Raw genomic sequence first — 22,982 nt, forward strand, 5'->3', positions numbered from 1 at the left:
CTTCTGTGCCCTGTGCTACTCAGAGTTTGGACCCTGGACTCAGCTCAGGGCCCTCGGCAGGTCCAGAGGAGGCAGCCAAGCAGTCACGGAGGGCCTAGAGCCACCCCTGTGAGGGGTCGGGGCTCCCAGCTTGGACCAGGGACCTAGGCGCTGGGCAGTTCTAAGAGCAGAGGGAGCAGATGGTCTGGGGTCCCAGAGGGCAGAGCGGGGGCCTGGGGCAGGCTGGAGGGTGGTCAGAGGAAGGCAGCCTCCTGCTCAGGGCAGGCAAGTGCTTCCAGCAGCCTAACCCTTGGGTTTCGAGTTCACATCCCAGCTTCGTCCCTAACAGCTGGACAGGTGCTTTGCCTCTCTGAGCCTCAGCTGCCTCATCTGTAAGTAGGCGTCAAGACCCCGAGTGCACAGGCTTGGTCAAGGGGGTCAGGCTGTGAATTCCAGCCCTTGGGGCACAGTGGGGGAGGGGGGCGAGGATGGAGTCTGCCTGCCCCACCCTTTGCAACCCCAATCTTCCAGAAGAGAAAAATTCTGCAGATCAGATGTGTGAGGACCGGCATCTCTGGTCTCTGCCAGGGTCGGTAAGGACCCCGACAAGCCACAGCAGGGGCTGATGGAGGAGGCTTTGGGGCTTGAAGTCCCGTCCTCTGTTCCCCTACCCCCTGCTGTGGTGCCTGGGCTTCCCACGGGTCATGTGGGTTCACCCACATGACAAGTCTACAAGGTTGGTACAGAGGTGCTGAGGCGCCCAGTAGGGCAGGTCCTTCCAAGAGCACACAGCTGCTGACAGTGCCCCTGGCTCTCACTGAATAAGCCTCTGCTAAGCACCCAGCACTGCTGTAAGCACATCATACGTGCTAACTCATTCTGATCCTCCCAGCTTCCCTAGGGATTTGTCCCATTTTACAGATGTGACAATGAGGCACAGGGGGGCTAAGTGACTTATCCCAGTCCCACAGCTGGTCAGTGATGGAGCCAGGATTGGACCCGGCTGCTAGCCCCAGAGGTGGCCCAGCCCCCGGGTGGGGTTGGAGTCACCAAACAGGGAGGCAGAGTCAGTGGGCTGAGATCACCGGGAGACCTCACCCATCCCTCCAAGAACATGTTGCACCAGGCTGGACATCCCCCCACAAGTCCTGCAGCAGAAGGAAGAACCAGTACAGGGCCTGGGGCAGTGGGTAGGAGGGGGATGCTGGGGATGTGAGGGGGGCAGGATCTGGTAGAGGGTCTGCGGGGTCCCCTGGGAAGCAGATGCTTAGCTGGAGTAAAGAGTTCGCTGGGGTTGATGCCTGTGGAAGGTGGAGGGGAGGAAGCGGGAACAGCCTCAGACTGCGATGCAGGTCCGGGCAGGCCTGGGCCAACCCAACAGGGACCCAGGTGGCCCCCGAGAGCCCAGCGCGGGGCAGAAATGCCAGGCCCTGGTGCCCTGCGTGCCCAGCCCCCGGCCCAGGCTGCAGCACTGCGGCAGACTCCGAAGGTGCTGCAGCTGGTCATCGTCGGCAAACTGCACTCCTTGGAGCTGACCGGTCAGTTCTTGAGCTCCAAAGCCAGTCAGCCTGGTTCACATCCTGCTCCTCCAGCACCTCCCAGCTGTGGGCCTTGATCTGAGCCAGCTTTCCCTCTCCTGTCCCTGCCTCTCGGGCTGAGCCCTGAGCACAGTGCCCGGCACACGGTGGGCATCCAGGACGTGCCGGCAAAATCTCGAATGCCTGGCTTGGCTTGGGAAACTCTGCATCTTCTCTTCCTGCTCTCCTCCCCTCATTGTGCGGGCAGGAGCTCATCCTTCATGGGTGTGGTGATCCAGACCTGCTCAGCCCCCAACGTCTGTCTCTCCTCTTTCTCCGCCACAGTGAAGGTGCAGAGGAGCGAGCAGCCACATCGCTGGGACCCCTGCATGCCCTCCTGCCACAGCCCCCGGCCTGGCCACTGCAGGACACCCACCTGGGCCACCCCTGCCAGCCAGGACCAGAGCCGATGTAAAGTGCCCTCCCCGCTGTCACTCTCCCCTATTCCTAGGGAGGGGCTGGAGCCTGCTTTATAGGGAAGGAAGCCAAGACTCAGAGAAGTCAGGGGTCCTCACAGCATCACCTCACACATTAGTGACGAGATGGGCCCCTGTCTGGAAGCTGGGTTTCAACAGGTCTGTGAAAACCCTGCAAGCTTTGAGGCCCAGAGTGGGAGAGACTGGCTCGCAGAGGTCACACAGCGAGCACGGTGGAGGGGGGAAGGCATCCCTGTGTCTCCCTGAGGCAGGGTGAAGGGCTCTGCTGGGGCTCATTGTTCTGTGCTCTCATCTCCCCCAGCCTTGTCCTCATCTCCCTTTTCCTCACCGACCATGAACCACGCCTTTCCCTGCACCAATCCCAGCACCCTTCCTCGCGGATCCCAGCCCATGAGCCCCCGGACCACAATGGGACGGAGGAGGCAGCGAAGAAGAGAACACAAGAGCTCATGTAAGCCATGGTCTCTTCCCTCCCCTCTGGGCTGCCTCTGTGCCTGAGAGAGAGATTTGCCAAAGGGTATGGGGTATTTGGGGCAGGGCTGGGGGTGGGTGGGGGGCATCAAATAGCATGCGTGGTACACCAGGCTGCTGCGGATGGTTGGGCAGGTTGTGCACTGCACAAGGGCACACCTGAGGGGTGACAGTTACTTTGTACACTTTGTCTTGTATTTTTATTATGAAAAATTTCCAGCAGGTGGTGGCAAAGTGTCTTGAGGAAAGGATGCCTTTTCAGATTTGCACGAAGGTCTCACAGTAACTCCATTTCATTTTTCTCTCCTTCAGCCCTCTGATCCATTCCAGGGTGTGGTGTTACTTTGTCTTTACCACCTCTCTGACATTTGTTAATTTTCCCTAAGACAGAGACACACAGGCCTGAAACTAGCCATCCAGAATATAGTAATTTTTAGTTTTATTAGATATATATTTCTACTTAACTTTTGCTTATAAACATTTCTCTTTATTTATGATCACTATATATAGTTCCTTTTGAAATGAAGGTATTTAAGGTTTTTTTTTTTTTTTTTTTTTTTTTTTTTGTGGTACGCGGGCCTCTCACTGTTGCGGCCTCTCCCGTTGCGGAGCACAGGCTCCGGACGCGCAGGCTCAGCAGCCATGGCTCACAGGCCCAGCCGCTCCGCGGCATGTGGGATCTTCCCGGACCGGGGCACAAACCCGCGTCCCCTGCATCGGCAGGCAGACTCTCAACCACTGCGCCACCAGCGAAGCCTGTATTTAAGTATTTTTAAAGATGAATAAATGTAAAGACAAATAGTGATGAATGATAATGCAGGAAACATGTGGAAGTAGCAAAAGTCACAAGAATGCCCAGAATTTTGAAATCTTTCCTGGGAAGAATCTTTCCTTTGTTGATGTTGAAAGTGTTCCCAGCCTCCTTCCATGTGAGTTGGGGAGGCCTCCAGAAAGAACGGAAGGTCAGACTGGGCCATTTAGGATTGAACCAGGTGAGGGAAAAGAGAAATATAAGTCATCTGGCACCTGAAAGGAGCGAAATATGGATATGAGCTTCCTGGCAGCCAAGGTGGAAAGGGAAACAGAATTCAGAGTCAGATGAGAGATACAATACCCCTTTACCAGCACCTTTGTCACCCACTGAAGCAGGGGGTGTGTAGGTGAAAAGATTCAGAAGTGTCGTTCACAGGCAGGAGCTTATGGAGCCTGGGAACTCTTGGGACCCCTTACCTGTCTCCTTCCTTGATGATAACAATTAATTAGTTAAATAAAATTTTTTGAACACCTCCAGTGTTCCAGGTACAATCTTATCATTGAGGTGAAAAAATAATGAAATAATGAAAAAATCAATAGTGAAAAAAATAGTGAATATAAATATAATAACACAATATACCCAACAATAAAGTGTTACATGTATTGTAATGTATATATAATATATAAGAAAATAATATATAAAGACACAACAGTATAATTAATAGAAAGAAATATAATAAGTTTTATTTAATAATTGATATCCTTATCGATATCCTTATCCATATTAATAATACAAATGTATTTTATATATGGAATATAAAATAAAATATATTAAATAACATATCAAATAGTTAAACAGAGTTATCATATGACCCAGAAATTCCACTCTTAAGTAAATGCCCAAGAAAAATGAAAACATATGTCATGTTCACCCAAAAACATATTTACACATGTTTATACAGTGTTATTCATAATACCCAAAAGGTGGAAACAACCCAGATGTCCATCAATGGATGGATTTTAAAAATGTGCTATCATCATACAGTTAGATATTAGCCAGCTTCAAGAAGGAAGGGAGTTTTGATATGTGCTGCATGGATGAATCCTGAAAACATTATGCTAATTGAAAGAAACCAGACACAAAAGACCGTGTATAGTATGATTCCATTGATATGAAATGTCCTGAATAGGCAACTCTAAAGACATTGAAAGTAGATTAGTGGTTGCTTAGGACTGGAAGAGATGGGAGGATTTGGGTGATTAACTAAAGGCAACAGGGTTTCTTTAAGGAATTGAAAATGTCCCAAAATTGAGTGAGAGGATGGCTGTACAACTTGAACGTACTAAGTATTCAATATACTAAAAACAGAGTGTTGAATTGTACACTCTGTGGGTGTATACTGTGGTAGCCAAATTGTATCTCAATAAAGCTGTTACCAAAAATGGCATAATATATACTATCGTATCTAACAGTAATATAATGTGATATTTGGTATATGATATAATAATAAAACAAATTGAAATATAACATCACACAACATGACATGACATAGTATCACCGACCCTCAGAGCCTCTGTTTTACAACACGGCAGTCCCGAGAGCTGTCTTCCTTAATCCTTGCCACAGCTCTGCCAGGTGGGACTCGTGATCTCATTGCTCAGGTGAGGAAACCAAGGCTTAGAATGGGCCTCGACTTTGCCCCGCCCCACCCCGGGCCAGTCAGGCCTCCCGCTCACTCACCTCTCTGACTTCAGGTGTCTGGGCCGAGGGAGGATGGGCTTTGGCAGGAAGGCGTCCCTGGGGCTGTGCCTTGAGCGCCGTGCCTGCCTGCCCCGCAGTGTCGCTGGCCTCCAGCACCGTGGGGCCAGGCGGCCAGATTGTGCACACAGAGACCACCGAGGTCGTGCTCTGCGGAGACCCCCTCAGCGGCTTCGGTCTCCAGCTGCAGGGAGGCATCTTCGCCACCGAGACCCTGTCCTCCCCACCCCTCGTGCGTTTTATTGAGCCTGACAGCCCGGCGGAGAGGTGAGCCTACTGCCCCCAACCCACTGGGCCTACCACTCTCCAATTCGGGGGTGGGGGGCTTACGGGCAGCCAGGGAAACCAAGTCATACACCAAGCCTGGCTGCACAGTTGTATCTCATCAACTATCACGTCAACCCCGTTACCAGCCCCATTTTGTAGATGAGGAATCTGAGGCTCAGAGAAGCTGATTTCACCTGCCTAGGGTCACACAACTCGAGTGACCCAGGACGTGAACCCCTGTGTGACTGAAGTCAGAGTCCTCTATATACATCTCCTAAGGCATGGCATCATCCGCATTGGACAGACAGAGAAACTGAGGCCCAGCAAGGTCACACTTTAGCCAGAGTCCTGTGGTAAATTGCCTGAGGATCTACAGCTGGCACAGGGTGGAGCTGAGCTTTCCACCCCCGCCCGGGAGGCGGGGCCCAGGTTGGGGCCTGGCCCTGCTCCTGCGCAATGTTCCTGTCTCCCAACGGGGCCTCTTCTCTCTGCCGGGCTGTCCGGTTCAGGTGTGGGCTGCTGCAGGTAGGGGACCGCATCCTGGCCATCAATGGCGTTGCCACCGAGGACGGGACGATGGAGGAAGCCAACCAGCTGCTGCGGGACGCGGCGCTGGCCCACAAGGTCGTGCTGGAGGTGGAGTTTGACGTTGCCGGTGAGTGGGTGCCCCGAGCTTCCTGCTCTCCTTCGGGACCCTGTGCTCCCTCCTCTCACTACCCTGCTCCCCCCAACCTCCCGCCCTGCCCTGATCCTTCTCCCCGCATTTGCAGTGTGTCGCCAGCACTAATGGTGGGAGAAAGGCACTCGCCGGGGTGGAAGGAATTGCACATGCCAGTGTGGGGGTTGATGAGGGTTTTTGCAGTGGAACAGGAGCTGGGGGGTGGGGTGGGATGAGGGTTTACGCAGAGAACCCCAAACAACTCGGTTAGAATTCTGGTTCTGTGATTTGGACACTGTGTGACTTTGGACAGGACCCTTCCTCCCCCACCCTTAGTTCCCCCCAGTGTAAAATAGGGAATGGAATCCTCTATCACAAGGGGTGTTGTTCAGACTAGACGAGATAAAGCGTGTGAAAGCACCAGCTGAGGCCCGGCCCATGAGAGGCGTCCAGTAAGTCATTGCTGGATCCGAACGGACTGGGCTGGGCCATGGGGCCCCCGGAGAGGCGGCAGCCGTAAGGTTTGGGTTCTAGTCCTGACTCTGCTCTGACCTGATGGGTGCTTGTCTCCGACAAGTCAGTGCACCATGTCTCAGTTTCCTCATCTGTGGGTGCAAGGAGCAGGATGGGGTTGTTTGGGGTCCCCCCCCACTGGACCAGAATGGATGTGGGGCAGGGACTCCCTGAGGCCCTTCCCTTGAGTCTCACGTGGGTGTGTGTCTGTTTGCACCCAGAGTCCGTCATCCCGAGCAGCGGCACCTTCCACGTGAAGCTGCCCAAGAGGCGTGGCGTGGAGCTGGGCATCACCATCAGCTGTGAGTCCGCTCCCCGCACGCTCTCCGCCTGCCCCGAGAAAACGCCCAGCACCTGGCCGGGCGGGAAGGCTCTGGGTGGGAGGGAGGGCTGTCTGACGTGGCTTCCCTCCACCGCAGTGCCCGGTTGTGTGTCCTTAGGCAAGGCTTCTCAAGGCCTCGGTTTCCCATTCTGCACAATGGGAATCTCCTGGCCTTTTTAGTCTCCGGGGGTAGTGAAGTGGTTTGTAAGGCGCCAGACATACAGGCCAGGTTTAGTTTTCTGTTTGCCTCTGTGTTCCCAGGGCCCAGAAAAGGCCTAGAACACAGTAGGTGCTTAATTCATGTTTGTCAAAGGAATGAAAGTGAGGGACTGCAGAATGGAAAGAGAAAGGTAGAATACATAAGCATGGGAACAGTCAGAGCCCTCCCCAGCCTGCATCTCACTCAGGAAAAGCCGAAGTCCTCTGATTTCATCTCCTGCCATCTCCTCGTCATGCCCCGGAGGGGTAACTGTCCAGAAGGGCTGCTGCCGCAGCTCCTTCCTGCCCTGGACCCTGCAGTCAGTGGTGGTGGGAGTTTAAGCAATCGAGGGGGAGAAGCTTCTTCCAGCCCAGGAACCGCTGGGCAGGGCAACCAGGTGCAGTTGCCCAGGTTGTACAGGACACAAGGTGCCCATTCAAGGTACACTTACAGTTTTCTAACATTTTCTCAACAGACTAATTAGAAAGGGCACCTTTGTCTCATTTGCAAAGGTGCTGCATGGGCTAGAAGGACCGCCTTACACCTGGTCACTCATGGAAAAACCCATTAGCCCAAATGGATTCTTTCTGCAGGAAAACTCAGCCACCCATTGTCTTAGATCGTGCTCCCTGGGAAACAGCTTTTCACGCTAGGAATTACCTGCAGGGACCTTATTGAGGAGGGCTCTCAGGGTCAACACCTGTGGGCGGAGGAGGCCTCAGGACCAGGCAAAGGGAGGAGCTGTGCTGCGATGTAGTCCCGGTAGAGGGCTCGGCCAATCCCACGGGGAGCTCTTTGCTGGGGAGGCCACGGGAGTTGTCCTGAGCCGAGGCTGGGAGCCTTGCCTTGGCACCACTACGTGAACCAGTCATTGGGTGCAGGCATTTTATTGGGTGAGGCTGCTCCCTCAGCCAAAAGCCATTCCCCAGCGGGATCCTGCTGTGAGCTGTGGCAGCCAGCATTCCCTGCAGCAGGGGAAGGAAGAACTCAATTGTTGAAGTCACCTAGTTCTGGGACCTGGCCCTGTGCCAGGTGCTGGGGACACAGACACCAGCTAGACACAGCCCCTCAGGGAGCTCCGTTTGCTGGGAGATGGGCTGAGCGTGGGAGGTGTTGTCGCACTTTGTCTAGTTAATCTCTGATGTCCCCGTGAACTCTGTGGCCTCATCCCCATTTTACAGAGGGGAAATTGAGGCACAGAGAGAGGAGCTGATTTGCCCACAGTCAGCCAGCCAGGGAGCTGTGGGAGCAGGGCGCGTGGCTCCAAGTCTACGCCCAGCTCCTGGGCCCCCCAAGGCTGAAGTGACCAAAGGTGGGCTTCATGGCTCCTTCCCTCCAGCGGCCAGCAGGAAGCGAGGGGAGCCCCTGGTCATCTCCGACATCAAGAAAGGCAGCGTGGCGCACAGGTAGGGGAGCCCCTGGCAGGGCGGGGGGCTGGCCCACGAGGATGGGCTCGGGGCCTGCGTGTGCCAGCCTCCTTCCTGTCCTCACCCTGCTTCTGCAGGACGGGCACCCTTGAGCCGGGTGACAAGCTGCTGGCCATCGACAACATCCGCCTGGACAACTGCCCCATGGAGGATGCTGTACAAATCCTGCGCCAGTGTGAGGACCTGGTGAAGCTGAAGATCCGCAAGGATGAGGACAACTCCGGTGAGGGCCCTGACCGCTCCACCGCCAGCCCCCGACCCTGCCCGCGCAGACCAGACAGTGCCCAGCTGGCAGTCCGGGGCTCCCTGCGGCCAAGGAGGGAGCGTGGTGGGTGCCACCCAGGGGCTGCTGGTGGAGACCCCTTGAATGAGGATGCAGTGGGGTGGATGGCAGATTCCTCCCTACCCCCGGGTCTGGGCTTCTCCAAGGGCCCTTGCGAGGTTGGCTGGAGTTTGATGGCAGCTTGGATCCAACAAGCCCTGCGCAAAGCCACTGTGGGCAAATGATTGGATGGGATGGTGAATGGGTGGGGGTGGGAGATGTACCGCTCCATGGGTGGCTGTGAGTAAGCCGAGGCTGCAAACTCAGACACATCTGAGGCTGGACAGCTGACAGGAGTGAGTGAATTGGGCTGAAGGTAAGAAAAACAATACAGTTTGGGTAGACAGAAGGAAGGGGAGAGAATCTCTTGTTCAGACGGGCAGCTGCTGCCAGCTCCTACCCTGGGAAAGAGGATCACTTGTGGGCAGCTTTCAAATTTTTTTAAGAAAAACTGGAAATCTGGGGTTTTCTTACCGTCGATATTATCATCACCACCATATCCTTGTTATTTTGTGTGGTGTGTGAAATCTTTATTATTAAATGCTGCTTCCACATTTCTGTCCTTTTTAGAATAGCTGTTTGAGTGGAAGGAGACATTTCTGGAAGCAGAAGATGGCCTCAGTTGGTGCTATCTGAAGTCCTGGCATGGGGGAATGGATGTGTTAATGCGGGAGGAATGGGTGAATTAATGACTGATGGAATGTTTGAACTAATGGCTGAGGAAATAGGTGTATTAATGGCATGAAAGAATGGGTGTATTAGTGGCAAAAGGAATGGATGATATAATGGCTGAGGGAAAGGGTGGAGTAAGGGCATGAGGGAATGGCTGAATTAATGGCTGAGAGAATGGGTGAATTAATGGCTGAGGTAATGGGTGAATTAATGGCACAGAGAATAGCTGTATTAATGGATGGAGGAATAGGTGTATGAGTGGCTGAGGGAATGTGTGTATTAGTGGCTGAGAGAGTACATGAATTAGGCTGATGGAAAGGGTGTATTAATGGCATCAGGGAATGGTTGAACTAATGGTAGATAAAATGGGTGCATTAATGGTTGAGGGAATGGGTAAATTAATGGCAGGAGGCAACGGGTGTATTAATGGCTGAGACAATGGGTGTATTAATGGCTGAAGGAATGGATGAAATAATGGCTGAGCAGAGTGGTGAATTAATGGAGAGGGAATGGGTGAATTAATGGCTTAGGGAATGGGTGTATTAATGGCATGAAGGAATGGGTGAATTAATGGCATGAAGGCATGGGTGAGTTAATGGCTTAGGGAAAGGCTGAATTAATGGCTGAGGGAATGTATATTAGGGCTGAGGGAATGGGTGAATTGAAGGCTGAGGGAAGGGGTGAACTAAAGGTGGAGAGAATAGGTGTTTAAATGGCAGGATGGAATGGGTGTATTAATGGCTGAGGGAATGGGTGAATTAATGGCTGAGGGAATCTTTGGATTAGAGCTGAGGGAAAGGGTGAATTAATGGCATGAGGGAATGGTTGATTACCGGGCTAAGGGAATGAGTAAACTACAGGCTGAGGGAATAGGTGTTTTAATGGCATGATGGAATGGGTATATATATATATATATTTTTTTTAATTTATTTAATTTATTTATTTTTGGCTGCGTTGGGTCTTCGTTGCTGCACGCAGGCTTTCTCTAGTTGAGGTGAGCGGGAGATACTCTTTGTTGCGGTGCGCGGGCTTCTCATTGCGGTGGCTTCTCTTGTTGTGGAGCATGGGCTCTAGGCACATGGGCTTCAGTAGTTGTGGCATACAGGCTCTAGAGCACAGGCTCAGTAGTTGTGGCGCACGGGCTAAGTTGCTCCGCGGCGTGTGGGATCTTCCCGGACCAGGGCTCCAACCTGTGTCCCCTGCATTGGCAGGTGGATTCTTAACCACTGCGCCACCAGGGAAGCCCGGAATGGGTATATTATTGGTTGAGGCATTGGGTATATTAATGAGTTCAGGAATGGATGAGCTAATGGCTGAGGGGAGTGGTGAATTAATGGAGACGGAATGGGTGAATTAAAGGCTTCAGGAATCTGTGTATTATGGCTCAGGGAATGGGTAAATGAATGGCATGAGGAAATAGATGAATTAATGGCTTAGGGAATGGGTTACATAATGGTCAAGGCAGTGGCTCCATAATGGCATGAGGGAATGGATGAACTAATGGCTAAGAGAATGGGTTTTTTAGGCATGAGGGAATTGGTGTATTAATGGCAGAGGGAAGAGGTGAATTAATGGCTGAGTGAATGTGTAAAGTAATGACTGAGGGAATGAGTGTATTCATGGCTGAAGGAATAAGTGAGTTAATGACTCAGGGTATGGGTGAATTAATGGCTGAGGGATTGGCTGAATTAATGGTGGAGAGAATGCCTGAATTAATGTCTCAGGGATTGTCTCAATTAATGGCTGAGGAAATGGGTGAATTAATGGATGTGGGAATGTATGTATTAGTGCCTGAGGGAACTGGTGTATCAAAGGCTGAGGGAATGGCTTAAATAATGGCTGAGGATTAGTGGCTAAAGGAAAGTGTGATTGAGTGCCTGAAGGAATGGGTATATTAAGGGATGAGGCAATGGATAAACTAATGGCTCAGGGACCTGTGAACTAATGATTGAGGTAACAGTGAACTAATGGTTGAGCAAATGGGTTTATAAATGAGACAGGGAACGGGTGTATTAATGGCATGAGGGCATGGGTGGACTAATTGCCAAAAGAATGGGTGTATTAGGCATTAGGGAATCGGTGTATTAATGGTTGCCGGAATAGGTGAATTATGGCTGAGGGAATGTGTGAAGTAATGACTAAAGGAATGAGTATATTAGTGGCTGAGGGAATAGGTGAGTTAATGACTTAGAGATGGGTGAATTAATGGCTGAGAGAATGCCTGAATTAATGGCTGAGAGAAAAGGTGAATTAATGGATACGGGAGTGGGTGAATTAATGGACGTGGGAATGTGTGTACAGTATTAATAGCTGAGGGAATGGCTGTATTAATGGCTGAGGGACTAGCTGAAGTAATGGCTGGAGGAATGGGTGCATTAGTGACCTAGGTTATGGGTGTATGAGTGGCTGAGGGAATGGGTGCCGGAGTGTATGATTTAAGTGAAATGGAGAGGGACTTGCCTGACAGTCCAGTGTTTAAGACTTCGCCTTCCAATGCAGGGGGTGCGGGTTTGAAACCTGGTCGGGGAGCTAAGATCCCACATGCCTCGTGGCCAAAAACCAAAACATAAAACAGAAGCAATATTGGAGCAACTTAAAAAGACCTTAAAAATGGTCATCATCAAAAAAAAATTTTTAAACAATAAAATAAAAAAATGAAATGGAGAAATGTGTGTATTAATGGCTAAGGGAATGGCTGAATTAATGGCCGAGAGAATGGGTGCATTGAAGGCCTAGTAAATGGGTGTATTAGTGGTTGAGGGAATGAGTGAACTAATGGCAGAGGGAATGTGTGAATTAATGCCTGAAGGACTGGGTGGATTAGTGGATTACAGTATGGGTGAACTAAGGTGGAAAGAATGGGTGAATTAATGGTAGAGGGAATGGGTAAATTAATGGCTGAGGAAATGGATGAATTAATGGCTAGGGATGGGTGAATTAACAGACGGGTATGGGTGAATTAATGGATGGAGGAGTGTGTGTATTAATGGTTCAGAGAATTGCTGTATCGAGGCTATGGGAATGGCTGAAATAATGGCTGAGGCATTGGCTGTATTAATGACTGACACAGCGGGTAAATTAATACCTGAGAAAATGGGTGCATTAATGGCCGAAGATGTGGGTGTATTTGTGGCTGAGAGAATGGGGGAATGGCTGAAGAAATAGTTTAATTAATGGCCGAGAGAATGTCTCAGGGATTGGCTGAATTAATGGGTGAGAGAATGGGTGCATTATTCGCCTGAATAATGGGTGTATTACTGTTTGAGGGAATGGATGAACTAATTTCTTAAGAAATGGGCGAATGTAGCTTATGGAATGGGTGAACTAATGGCTGATGTAATAGGTGAATTAATGCTTGGAGGAACTAGGTTCATTAGTGGCTTAGAGAATGACTGAACTTGTGGCAGAAAAAAATGGGTGAATTAATGACTTACGGGAATGGTGGGTTAGTGGCTGAGCGGATGGATGAATTAATAGCTGAAGGAAAGTTTGTGTTAGGCCTGAGGGTATGCATTAATTAATGCCAAGAGGAAGTGAGTGTATTAATGGCTGAGGGAATGGGTGAATTAATGGCTGAAGGAATGGGTGTGTTAATGGCATGAAGGAATGGGTATATTATAGATAAGGGGATAGATGTATTAATGGCTCAGGGAATGGGCGTATTAAAGGCTCAGGGAATAGGTGAATTAATGGTTGAGGGGATGGGTAAACTAATAGCTGAGAGAATGGATAAACTAATGGCTGAGGTAGTAAGTGAACTAATTCCTAAGTTAACTAGTGAATTAATGGCTGAGGGAATGAATGAATGAATGGCTGCAGGAGGTGTATTAGTGGCTGCAAGAATGGGTGAAACTGGATGAGAATATGGCCGGCTTAATGTTGGAGAGAATGGGTGAATTAATGGTGAGGAATGGGAGATGTAGTGGGTGAAGGATTGGCTGACTTAATGGCTGAGAGAAAACTGAATAAATGGCTGAGGGAATGGGTGAATTAATGGAGGTGTGAATGAGTGAATTAGTGGATGGGGGAATGTGTGTATTAATGGTTGAGGGAATTGGTGTATCAAAGGCTTTGAGAATGGATGAAATAATGGCTGAGGGACTGGCTGAATTAATGGCGGGGATATGGGTGAACTAACTGCTGAGTGAATGGGTGTATAGGAATAAAACAATTGGTGTATTGATGGCTGATGGAATGGGTGAATTAATGGTTGAAAGAATGGGTGCATTAGTGGCCTAGAAAATGGGTGTATTAGTGGTTGAGGGAATGGTTGTATTAATGGCATGAGACAATGGGTATATTATAGATGAAGGAATAGGTGTATCAATGGCTCAGGGAATGGGTGTATTAAGGGCTGAGGGATAAGGTGAATTAATAGTTGAGTTAATGGGTGAATTATTGCCTGAGGGAATGGGTGAACTAATTCCTACGGTAATCAGTAAACTAATGGATGAGGGGATGGATGCATGAATAGCTGCCGGAAGAGATGTATTAGTGGCTGAAAGAATGGGTGAAATAATGGGTGATAAAATGGCTGACTTAATGGTGGAGAGAATGGATGAATTAGTGGCTGACGGAATGAGTCATAACAGCTGAGGGAATGGGTGAATTAATGTGGAGGGAATGGCTGTATTAGTGGCTGAGGGAATGGGTGAACTAGTGGCATGAGGGAATGGGTATATTAATGGATTGAAGAATAGGTGTATTAATGGATGAGGGAATAGCGGAGGGAAAGGGTGAGTTAATAGCTGAGTGAATGGATGTATTTGAGTCTAATGGAATGGGTGAACCAATGTCTTAGGAAATGGGTGAATGTGGTTGATGAAATGGCTGAACTAATAGCTGAGGGAATAGGTGAATTAATGCCTGAGGGAATGGTTGAATTAACACCTGAGGGTATAGGTTAATTAAAGGCTGAGGGAGTACTGAATTAACGACTGAGAGAATGGATGTATTAGTGGGCTAGGAAATGGGTATATTAGTGGCTGAGGGAATGGGTGAATTAATGTCTTAGGAAATGGGTGAATGTAGCTGATGGAATGGGTGAACTAACGGCTGGGGAATAGGTGAATTAATGCCTGAGGGACTGGGTGCATTAGTGCCTTAGAGAATGAGTGGAAAGACAAACGGTGGATAGAATGAGTGAAATATGGCAGAGGGAATAGGTGAATTAATGATTTACGGAAATCGTGTATTTGTGGCTGAGAGCGTGAGTGAAGTAACGGCTGAGAGAACGGATGAATTAATAGGTAGCGGAAAGCTTGCTTGAGGGCCGAGGGAATGGGTGAGTTAATGGCTGAGAGAATGGGTATATTAATGGCTGAGGGAGTGGATATATTAATGGCTGAGGAAATGGCTGAATAGCTGAGGGAGTCAATATTAGGGCTGAGGGAATGGGTGAATTACTGGCTGAGGGAATCATTATTAGGGACAAGGGAATGGTGAATAATGGCATGAAGGAATAGGTATGTCAGTGGCTGAGGTTTATCAACAGCAGAGGGAATGGGTGAATTAATAGCTGAAGGAATGGGTGAATTATTGCTGAGGGAATGTGTGAAGTAATGGCTGAGGGATTGGCTGAATTAATAGCTGAGAGAATGGGTGAATTAATGGGTGTGGGAATGTGTGTATTAAAGGCTGATGGAATTGGTGTATCAAAGGCTGAGAGGATGGCTGAATTAATGGCTGAGGGAATAGTTCAAGTAATGGCTGAAGGAATAAGTGAATTAAGGGCTGAGGTGGTGGGTGAATTAAAGGCTGAGGAAATGCATGTATTAGTTTTTGAGGGAATAAATGAACAATGGCTGAGCGATGGGTGTATCAATGTCATGAGGGAATGGATGTATCAGTGGCATGAGGAAATGGGTGAATTAATGGCCAAGGGAATGAGTGAATTAGTGGCTATGGAATGGGTGTATTAGTGGCTAAGGGAATGAGTAATAACGACTGAAGGAAAGGGTGTATTAATGGTTGAGGGAACGGGTAAATTAATGGCAGGAAACAATGGTTGTATTAATGCTGAGGAAATAGATGAATTAATGGCTGGGAGAATGAGTGTATTAATGGCATGAAGCACGGGTATATTAATGGGTGATGGAATGGATGAATTAATGGCTGAGAGGAGTGGTGAATTAATGGAGAGGCAATGGATGAATTAAGGGCTGAGGGAATGTGTGTATAAGAGCTGAAGGAAGGGGTAAATGTCATGAGGGAATGAGTGACCTAATGACTAAGGGAATGGGTGTATTAGACTGAGGGAATCGGTGTATTAATGGTGGAAGGAATAGGTGAATTAATGGCTTAGGGATTGGGTGAACTTTGGCTGAGGGTATAGGTAAATTAATGGCTGAAGTAATCGGTGAGTTAATGGCAAGGGAGTGGGTGGATGATGGCATAAGGAAATGGCTATATTAATGCCTGTGGGAATAGATAAATTAATAGCTGAGGCAATGGTTGAATTTATGGCTACGTGAATGCATGTATTCGTTTTTGAGGAAATAAATGAACAATGGCCGAGGGATGGGTGTATGTATCAGTATCATGAGGGAAAGGTGTATTAATGGCTGAGGGAATGGATGAATTAATGGCTGTGGGAAGAGGTCAATTAATGTTTAGGGAATGGGTGAATTTGTTTCTTGGAATTTCCGAATTTAATTTTTTATACAGCAGGTTCTTATTAGTTATCTATTTTATACATATTAGTGTATATATGTCAATCCCAATCTCCCAATTCATACCACCACCACCCGCCACTTTCCCCTGCTTGGTGTCCATACGTTTGTTCCCTACATCTGTGTCTGTATTTCTGCCTTGCAAACCGGTTCATCTGTACCATTTTTCTAGGTTCCACATATATGAGTTAATATACGATATTTGTTTTTCTCTTTCTGACTTACTTCACTCTGTATGACAGTCTCTAGATCCACCCACATCTCTACAAATGACCCAGTTTCGTTCCGTTTTATGGCTGAGTAATATCCCATTGTGTATATGTGCCACATCTTCCTTATCCATTCGTCTAAATATCCTAAATATCGATGGGCATTTATGTTGCTTCCATGACCTGGCTGTTGTAAATAGAGCTGCAGTGAACATTGGGATGCATGTGTCTTTTTGAATTATGGTTTTCTCTGGGTATATGCCCAGTAGTGGGTTTGCTGGGTCATAAGGTAATTCTATTTTTAGTTTTTTAAGGAACCTCCATACTGTTCTCCATAGTAGCTGTATCAATTTACATTCCCACCAACAGTGCAAGAGGGTTCCCTTTTCTCCACACCCTCTCCAGCATTTGTTGTTTGTAGATTTTCTGATGATGCCTATTCTAACTGGTGTGAGGTGATACCTCATTGTAGTTTTGATTTGCATTTCTCTAATAATTAGTGAGGCTGAGCAGCTTTTCATGTGCTTCTTGGCCATCTGTATGTCTTCTTTGGAGAAATGTCTGGTTAGGATTTCTGGCCCATTTTTGGATTGGGTTGTTTGTTTTTCTAATATTGAGCTGCATGAGCTGTTTATATATTTTGGAGATTAATCCTTTGTTGATTCGTTTGCAAATATTTTCTCCCATTCTGAGGGTTGTCTTTTGGTCTTGTTTATGGTTTCCTTTGCTGTGCAAAAGCTTTGAAGTTTCATTAGGTCCCATTTGTTTATTTTTGTTTCTATTTCCATTACTCTAGGAGGTGGATCAAAAAAGTTCTTGCTGATCTTGAGAACGAAAAACGGAGCTGGAGGAATCAGGCTTCCTGACTTCAGACTATACTACAAAGCTACAGTAATCAAGACGGTATGGTACTGGCACAAAAACAGAAATATAGATCAATGGAACAGGATAGAGAGCCCAGAGATAAACCCATGCACATATGGTTACCTTATCTTTGATAAAGGAGGCAGGAATGTACAGTGGAGAAAGGACAGCCTCTTCAATAAGTGGTGCTGGGAAAACTGGACAGGTACATGTAAAAGTATGAGATTAGAGCACTCCCTAATACCATACACAAAAATAAGCTCAAAATGGATTAAAGACCTAAATGTAAGGCCAGAAACTATCAAACTCTTAGAGGAAAACATAGGCAGAACACTCTATGACATAAATCACAGCAAGATCCTTTTTGACTCACCTTCTAGAGAAATGGAAATAAAAACAAAAATAAACAAATGGGACCTAATGAAACTTCAAAGCTTTTGCACAGCAAAGGAAACCATAAACAAGACCAAAAGACAACCCTCAGAATGGGAGAAAATATTTGCAAATGAAGAAACTGACAAAGGACTAATCTCCAAAATTTACAAGGAGCTCATGCAGCTCAGTATCAAAAAAACAAACAACTCAATCCAAAAATGGGCAGAAGAACTAAATAGACATTTCTCCAGAGAAGATATACAGATTGCCAACAAACACATGAAAGAATGCTCAACATCATTAATCATTAGAGAAATGCAAATCAAAACTATAATGAGGTATCATCTCACACCAGTCAGAATGGCCATCATCAAAAAATCTAGAAACAATAAATGCTGGAGAGGGTGTGGAGAAAAGGGAACCCTCTTGCACTGCTGGTGGGAATGTGAATTGGTACAGCCACTATGGAGAACAGTATGGAGGTTCCTTAAAAAACTACAAATAGAGCTACCATATGACCCAGCAATCCCACTACTGGGCATATACCCTGAGAAAACCATAATTCAAAAAGACATATGCATCCCAATGTTCATTGCAGCTCTATTTACAATAGCCAAGAGATGGAAACAACCTAAGTGTCCATCATCGGATGAATGGATAAAGAAGATGTGGCACATATATACAATGGAATATTACTCAGCCATAAAAAGAAACGAAATTGAGTTATTTGTAGTGAGGTGGATGGACCTAGAATCTGTCATACAGAGTGAAGTAAGTCAGAAAGAGAAAGACAAATACCGTATGCTAACACATATATATGGAATCTAAGGGGAAAAAAATGTCATGAAGAACCTAGAGGTAAGACAGGAATAAAGACACAGACCTACTAGAGAATGGACTTGAGGATATGGGGAGGGGGAAGGGTAAGCTGTGATAAAGTGAGAGAGAGGCATGGACATATATACACTACCAAACGTAAAATAGATAGCTAGTGGGAAGCAGCCGCATAGCACAGGGATATCAGCTCGGTGCTTTGTGACCACCTAGAAGGGTGGGGTAGGGAGGGTGGGAGGGAGGGAGACACAAGAGGGAAGAGATATGGGAACATATGTATATGTATAACTGATTCACTTTGTTATAAAGCAGAAACTAACACACTATTGTAAAGCAATTATACTCCAATAAAGATGTTAAAAAAAAAGCATGGAAGAATGCCAAACAATGAGTTTAAACAATTAAAGCAGCTAAAACTGGGGGAAAAAAAAGATCTTGCTGTGATCTATGTCAAAGAGTGTTCTTCCTATGTTTTCCTCTAAGAGTTTTATAGTGTCCGGTCTTACATTTAGGTCTCGAATCCATTTTGAGTTTATTTTTGTGTATGGTGTTAGGGAGTGTTCTAATTTCATTCTTTTATATGGAGCTGTCCAGTTTTCCCAGCACCACTTATTGAAGAGACTGTCTTTTCTCCATTGTATATCCTTGCCTCCTTTGTCATAGATTAGCTGACCCTAGGTGTGTGGGTTTATCTCTGGGCTTTCTATCCTGTTCCATTGATCTATATTTCTGTTTTTGTGCCAGTACCATATTGTCTTGATTACTGTAGCTTTATAGTATAGTCTGAAGTCAGGGAGCCTGATTCCTCCAGCTCCATTTTTCTTTCGCAAGATTGCTTTGGGTATTCAGGGTCTTTTTTGTTTCCATACAAGTTGTAAAATTTTTTGTTCTTCTTCTGTGAAAAATGAGGTTGGTAATTTGATAGGGGTTGCACTGAATCTGTAGATTGCTTTGGGTAGTATAGTCATTTCCATAATATTGATTCTTCCAATCCAAGAACATGGTATATCTCTCCATCTGTTTGTGTCATCTTTGATTTCTTTCATCAGTATCTTATAGTTTTCTGAGAACAGTTCTTTTACCTCCTTAGGTAGGTTTATGCCTAGGTATTTTATTCTTTTTGTTGCAGTGGTGAATGGGATTGTTTCCTTAATTTCTCTTTCTGATCTTTCGTTGTTAGTGTATAGCAATGCAAGAGATTTCTGTGCATTAACTTTGTATCCTGCAACTTTACCAAATTCATTGATTAGCTCTAGTAGTTTTCTGGTGGCATCTTTAGGATTCTCTGTGTATAGTATCATGTCATGTCATCTGCAAACAGTGACAGTTTTACTTCTTCTTTTCCACTTTGTATTCCTTTTATTTCTTTTTCTTCTCTGATTGCCGTGGCTAGGACTTCCAAAACTATGTTGAATAATAGTGGTGAGAATGGACATCCTTGTCTTATTCCTGATCTTAGAGGAAATGCTTTCAGTTTTTCACCATTGAGAATGATGTTTGCTATGGGTTTGTCATATATGGCCTTTATTATGTCGTATATGGCCTTTCTATGCCCAGTTTCTGGAGAGTTTTTATCATAAACGGGTGTTGAATTTTGTCAAAACTTTTTCTGCATGTATTGAGATGATCATATGGATTTTATTCTTCAATTTGTTAATAAGGTGTATCACATTGATTGATTTGTGTATATTGAAGAATCCTTGCATCCCTGGGATAAATCCCACTTGATCATGGTGTATGATCCTTTTAATGTGTTGTTGGATTCTGTTTGCTAGTATTTTGTTGAGGATTTTTGCATCTATATCCATTAGTGATATTGGTTTGTAATTTTCCTTTTTTGCAGTACCTTTGTCTGATTTTGGTATCAGAGTGATGGTGGCCTTGTGGAATGAGTTTGGGAATGTTCCTTCCTCTGCACTTTTTTGGAACAGTTTGAGAAGGATAGGTGATAGCTCTTCTCTAAATGTTTGATAGAATTCACCTGTGAAGCATCTGGTCCTAGACTTCTGTTTGTTGGAAGATTTTTAATCACAGTTTCAATTTCATAACTTGTGATTGGTCTGTTCATATTTTCTATTTCTTCCTGATTCAGTCTTGGAAGGTTATACCTTTCTAAGAATTTGTCCGTTTCTTCCAGGTTGTCCATTTTATTGGCATAGAGTTGCTTGTAGTAGGCTCTTAGGATGCTTTGTATTTCTGCAGTGTCTGTTGTAACTTCTCCTTTTTCTTTTCTATTTTTATTGATATGAGTCCTCTCCCTCTTTTTCTTGATGAGTCTGGCTAATGGTTTATCAATCTTGTTTATCTTCTCAAAGAACCAGCTTTTAGTTTTATTGATTTTTGCTATTGTTTTCTTTGTTTTTATTTCATTTATTTCTGCTCTGATCTTTATGATTTCTTTCCTTCTGCTAACTTTGGGTTTTGTTTGTTGTTCTTTCTCTAGTTCCTTTAGGTGTAAGGTTAGATTGTTTATTTGAGATTTTTCTTGTTTCTTGAGGTAGGCTTGTATCGCTCTAAACGTCCCTCTTAGAACTGCTTTTGCTGCATCCCATAGGTTTTGGATTGTCATGTTTTCGTTGTAATTTGTCTCTAGGTATTTTTTGATTTTCTTTTTGATTTCTTCAGTGATCTCTTGGTTATTTAGTAATGTATTGTTTAGCCTCCTTGTGTTTGTGTTTTTTACCTTTTTTCCCCTGTAATTGATTTCTAATCTCATAGCATTGTGGTCAGAAAAGATGCTTGATATGATTTCAATTTTCTTAAATTTACTGAGGTTTGATTTGTGATCCAGGATGTGATCTATCCTGGAGAATGTTCTGTGTGCACTTGAGAAGAAAGTGTAATCTGCTGTTTTTGAATGGAATGTTCTATAAATATCAGTTAAATGTATCTGGTCTATTGTGTCATTTAAAGCTTGTGTTTCCTATTAATTTTTTGTCTGGATGATCTGTCCGTTCGTGTAAGAGAGGTGTTAATGTCCCCCACTATTATTGTGTTACTGTCGTTCCTCTTTTATAACTGTTAACAGTTGCCTTATGTATTGAGGTGCTCCTGTGTTGGGTGCATATATATTTATAATTGTTATATCTTCTTCTTGGATTGATCCCTTGATCATTATGTAGTGTCTTTCCTTGTCTCTTGTAACATTCTTTATTTTAAAGTCTATTTTATCTGATAATGAGTATTGCTACTCCAGCTTTCTTTTGCCTTCCATTTGCATGGAGTATCTTTTTCCATCCCCTCACTTTCAGTCTGTATGTGTCCCTAGGTCTGAAGTGGGTCTCTTGTAGACAGCATATATATGGGTCTTGTTTTTGTATCTATTCAGCGAGTCTTTGTCTTTTGGTTGGAGCATTTAATCCATTCACGTTTAAGGTAATTATTGATATGTATGTTCCTATTACCATTTTCTTAATTGTTATGGGTTTGTTTTTGTAAGTCCTTTTCTTATCTTGTGTTTCCCACTTAGAGAAGTTCCTTTAGCATTTGTTGTAGAGGTGGTTTGATGGTGCTGAATTCTCTTAGCTTTTCTTGTCTGTAAAACTTTTGATTTCTCCATCGAATCTGAATGAAATCCTTGCCAGGTAGAGTAATCTTGGTTGTAGGTTCTTCCCTTTCATCACTTTAAATATATCATGCCACTCCCTTCTGGCTTCTAGAGTTTCTGCTGAGAAATCAGCTGTTAACCTTATGGGAGTTCCCTTGTATGTTATTTGTCATTTTTCCCTTGTTTCTTTCAATAATTTTTCTTTGTCTTTAATTTTTGTCAATTTGATTACTATGTGTCTCAGCATGTTTCTCCTTGGGTTTGTCCTGCCTGGGATTCCCTGCATTTCCTGGACTTGGGTGGCTACTTCCTTTCCCATGTTAGGGAAGTTTTCAACTATAATCTCTTCAAATGTTTTCTCGGGTCCCTTCTCTCTCTCTTCTCCTTCTGGGACACTTATAATGCGAACGTTGTTGCGTTTAATGTTGTCCCGGAAGTCTCTTAGGCTGTCTTCATTTCTTTTCATTCTTTTTTCTTTATTCTGTTCCACAGCAGTGAATTTCACCATTCTGTCTTCCAGGTCACTTATCCGTTCTGCCTCAGTTATTCTGCTATTGATTCCTTCTAGTGTATTTTTCATTTCAGTTATTGTATTGTTCATCTCTGTTTGTTTGTTCTTTAATTCTTCTAGGTGTTTGTTCTTTAATTCTTCTAGGTCTTTGTTAAACATTTCTTGCATCTTCTGAATCTTTGCTCCATTCCTTTTCTGAGGTCCTGGATCATCTTCACTATCATCATTCTGAATTCTTTTCCTGGAAGGTTGCCTATCTCCACTTCATTTAGTTGTTTTTCTGCGGGTTTTATCTTGTTCCTTCATCTGGTACAAAGTCCTCTGCCTTTTCCTTATGTCTATCTTTCTGTGAATGTGGTTTTCGTTCCACAGGCTGCAGAATTGTAGTTCTTCTTGCTTCTCCTGTCTGCCCTCTGGTGGATGAGGCTATCTAAGAAGCTCATGCAACCTTCCTGATGGGAGGGACTCGAGAATGGGTGAATTAACGGCAATAGGAAATGGCTGTTTTAATGCCTGTGGGAATAGATAAATTAATGGCTGAGGCAACGTGTGAATATATGGCTGTGTGAAGGCATGTATTATTTTTTTAGGAAATAAATAAACAATGGCTGAGTG

At 45.6% G+C, this 22,982-nt stretch overlaps 1 protein-coding gene across 3 annotated transcripts in view; it reads left to right on the forward strand.

Annotated features, from left to right (window-relative positions):
* The window catches only part of GRIP2 (glutamate receptor interacting protein 2), a gene marked incomplete at its 5' end in the record, with an annotated part of 131,377 nt that overhangs the window by 69,296 nt on the left and 39,099 nt on the right, over positions 1 to 22,982 (forward strand). For all 3 annotated transcript variants that reach the window (XM_082663617.1, XM_082663616.1, XM_082663618.1), the window contains 7 exons: positions 1,842 to 1,967; positions 2,295 to 2,444; positions 5,057 to 5,243; positions 5,753 to 5,898; positions 6,636 to 6,716; positions 8,275 to 8,341; positions 8,440 to 8,585. In XM_082663617.1, the coding sequence (XP_082519743.1) occupies positions 1,842 to 1,967; positions 2,295 to 2,444; positions 5,057 to 5,243; positions 5,753 to 5,898; positions 6,636 to 6,716; positions 8,275 to 8,341; positions 8,440 to 8,585 (903 nt within the window). The remainder of the gene's footprint in view (positions 1 to 1,841; positions 1,968 to 2,294; positions 2,445 to 5,056; positions 5,244 to 5,752; positions 5,899 to 6,635; positions 6,717 to 8,274; positions 8,342 to 8,439; positions 8,586 to 22,982) is intronic.

The sequence above is a fragment of the Grampus griseus genome, assembly GCF_964374135.1.
Source record: "Grampus griseus genome assembly, chromosome: 10".
Lineage (NCBI taxonomy): Eukaryota > Metazoa > Chordata > Mammalia > Artiodactyla > Delphinidae > Grampus > Grampus griseus.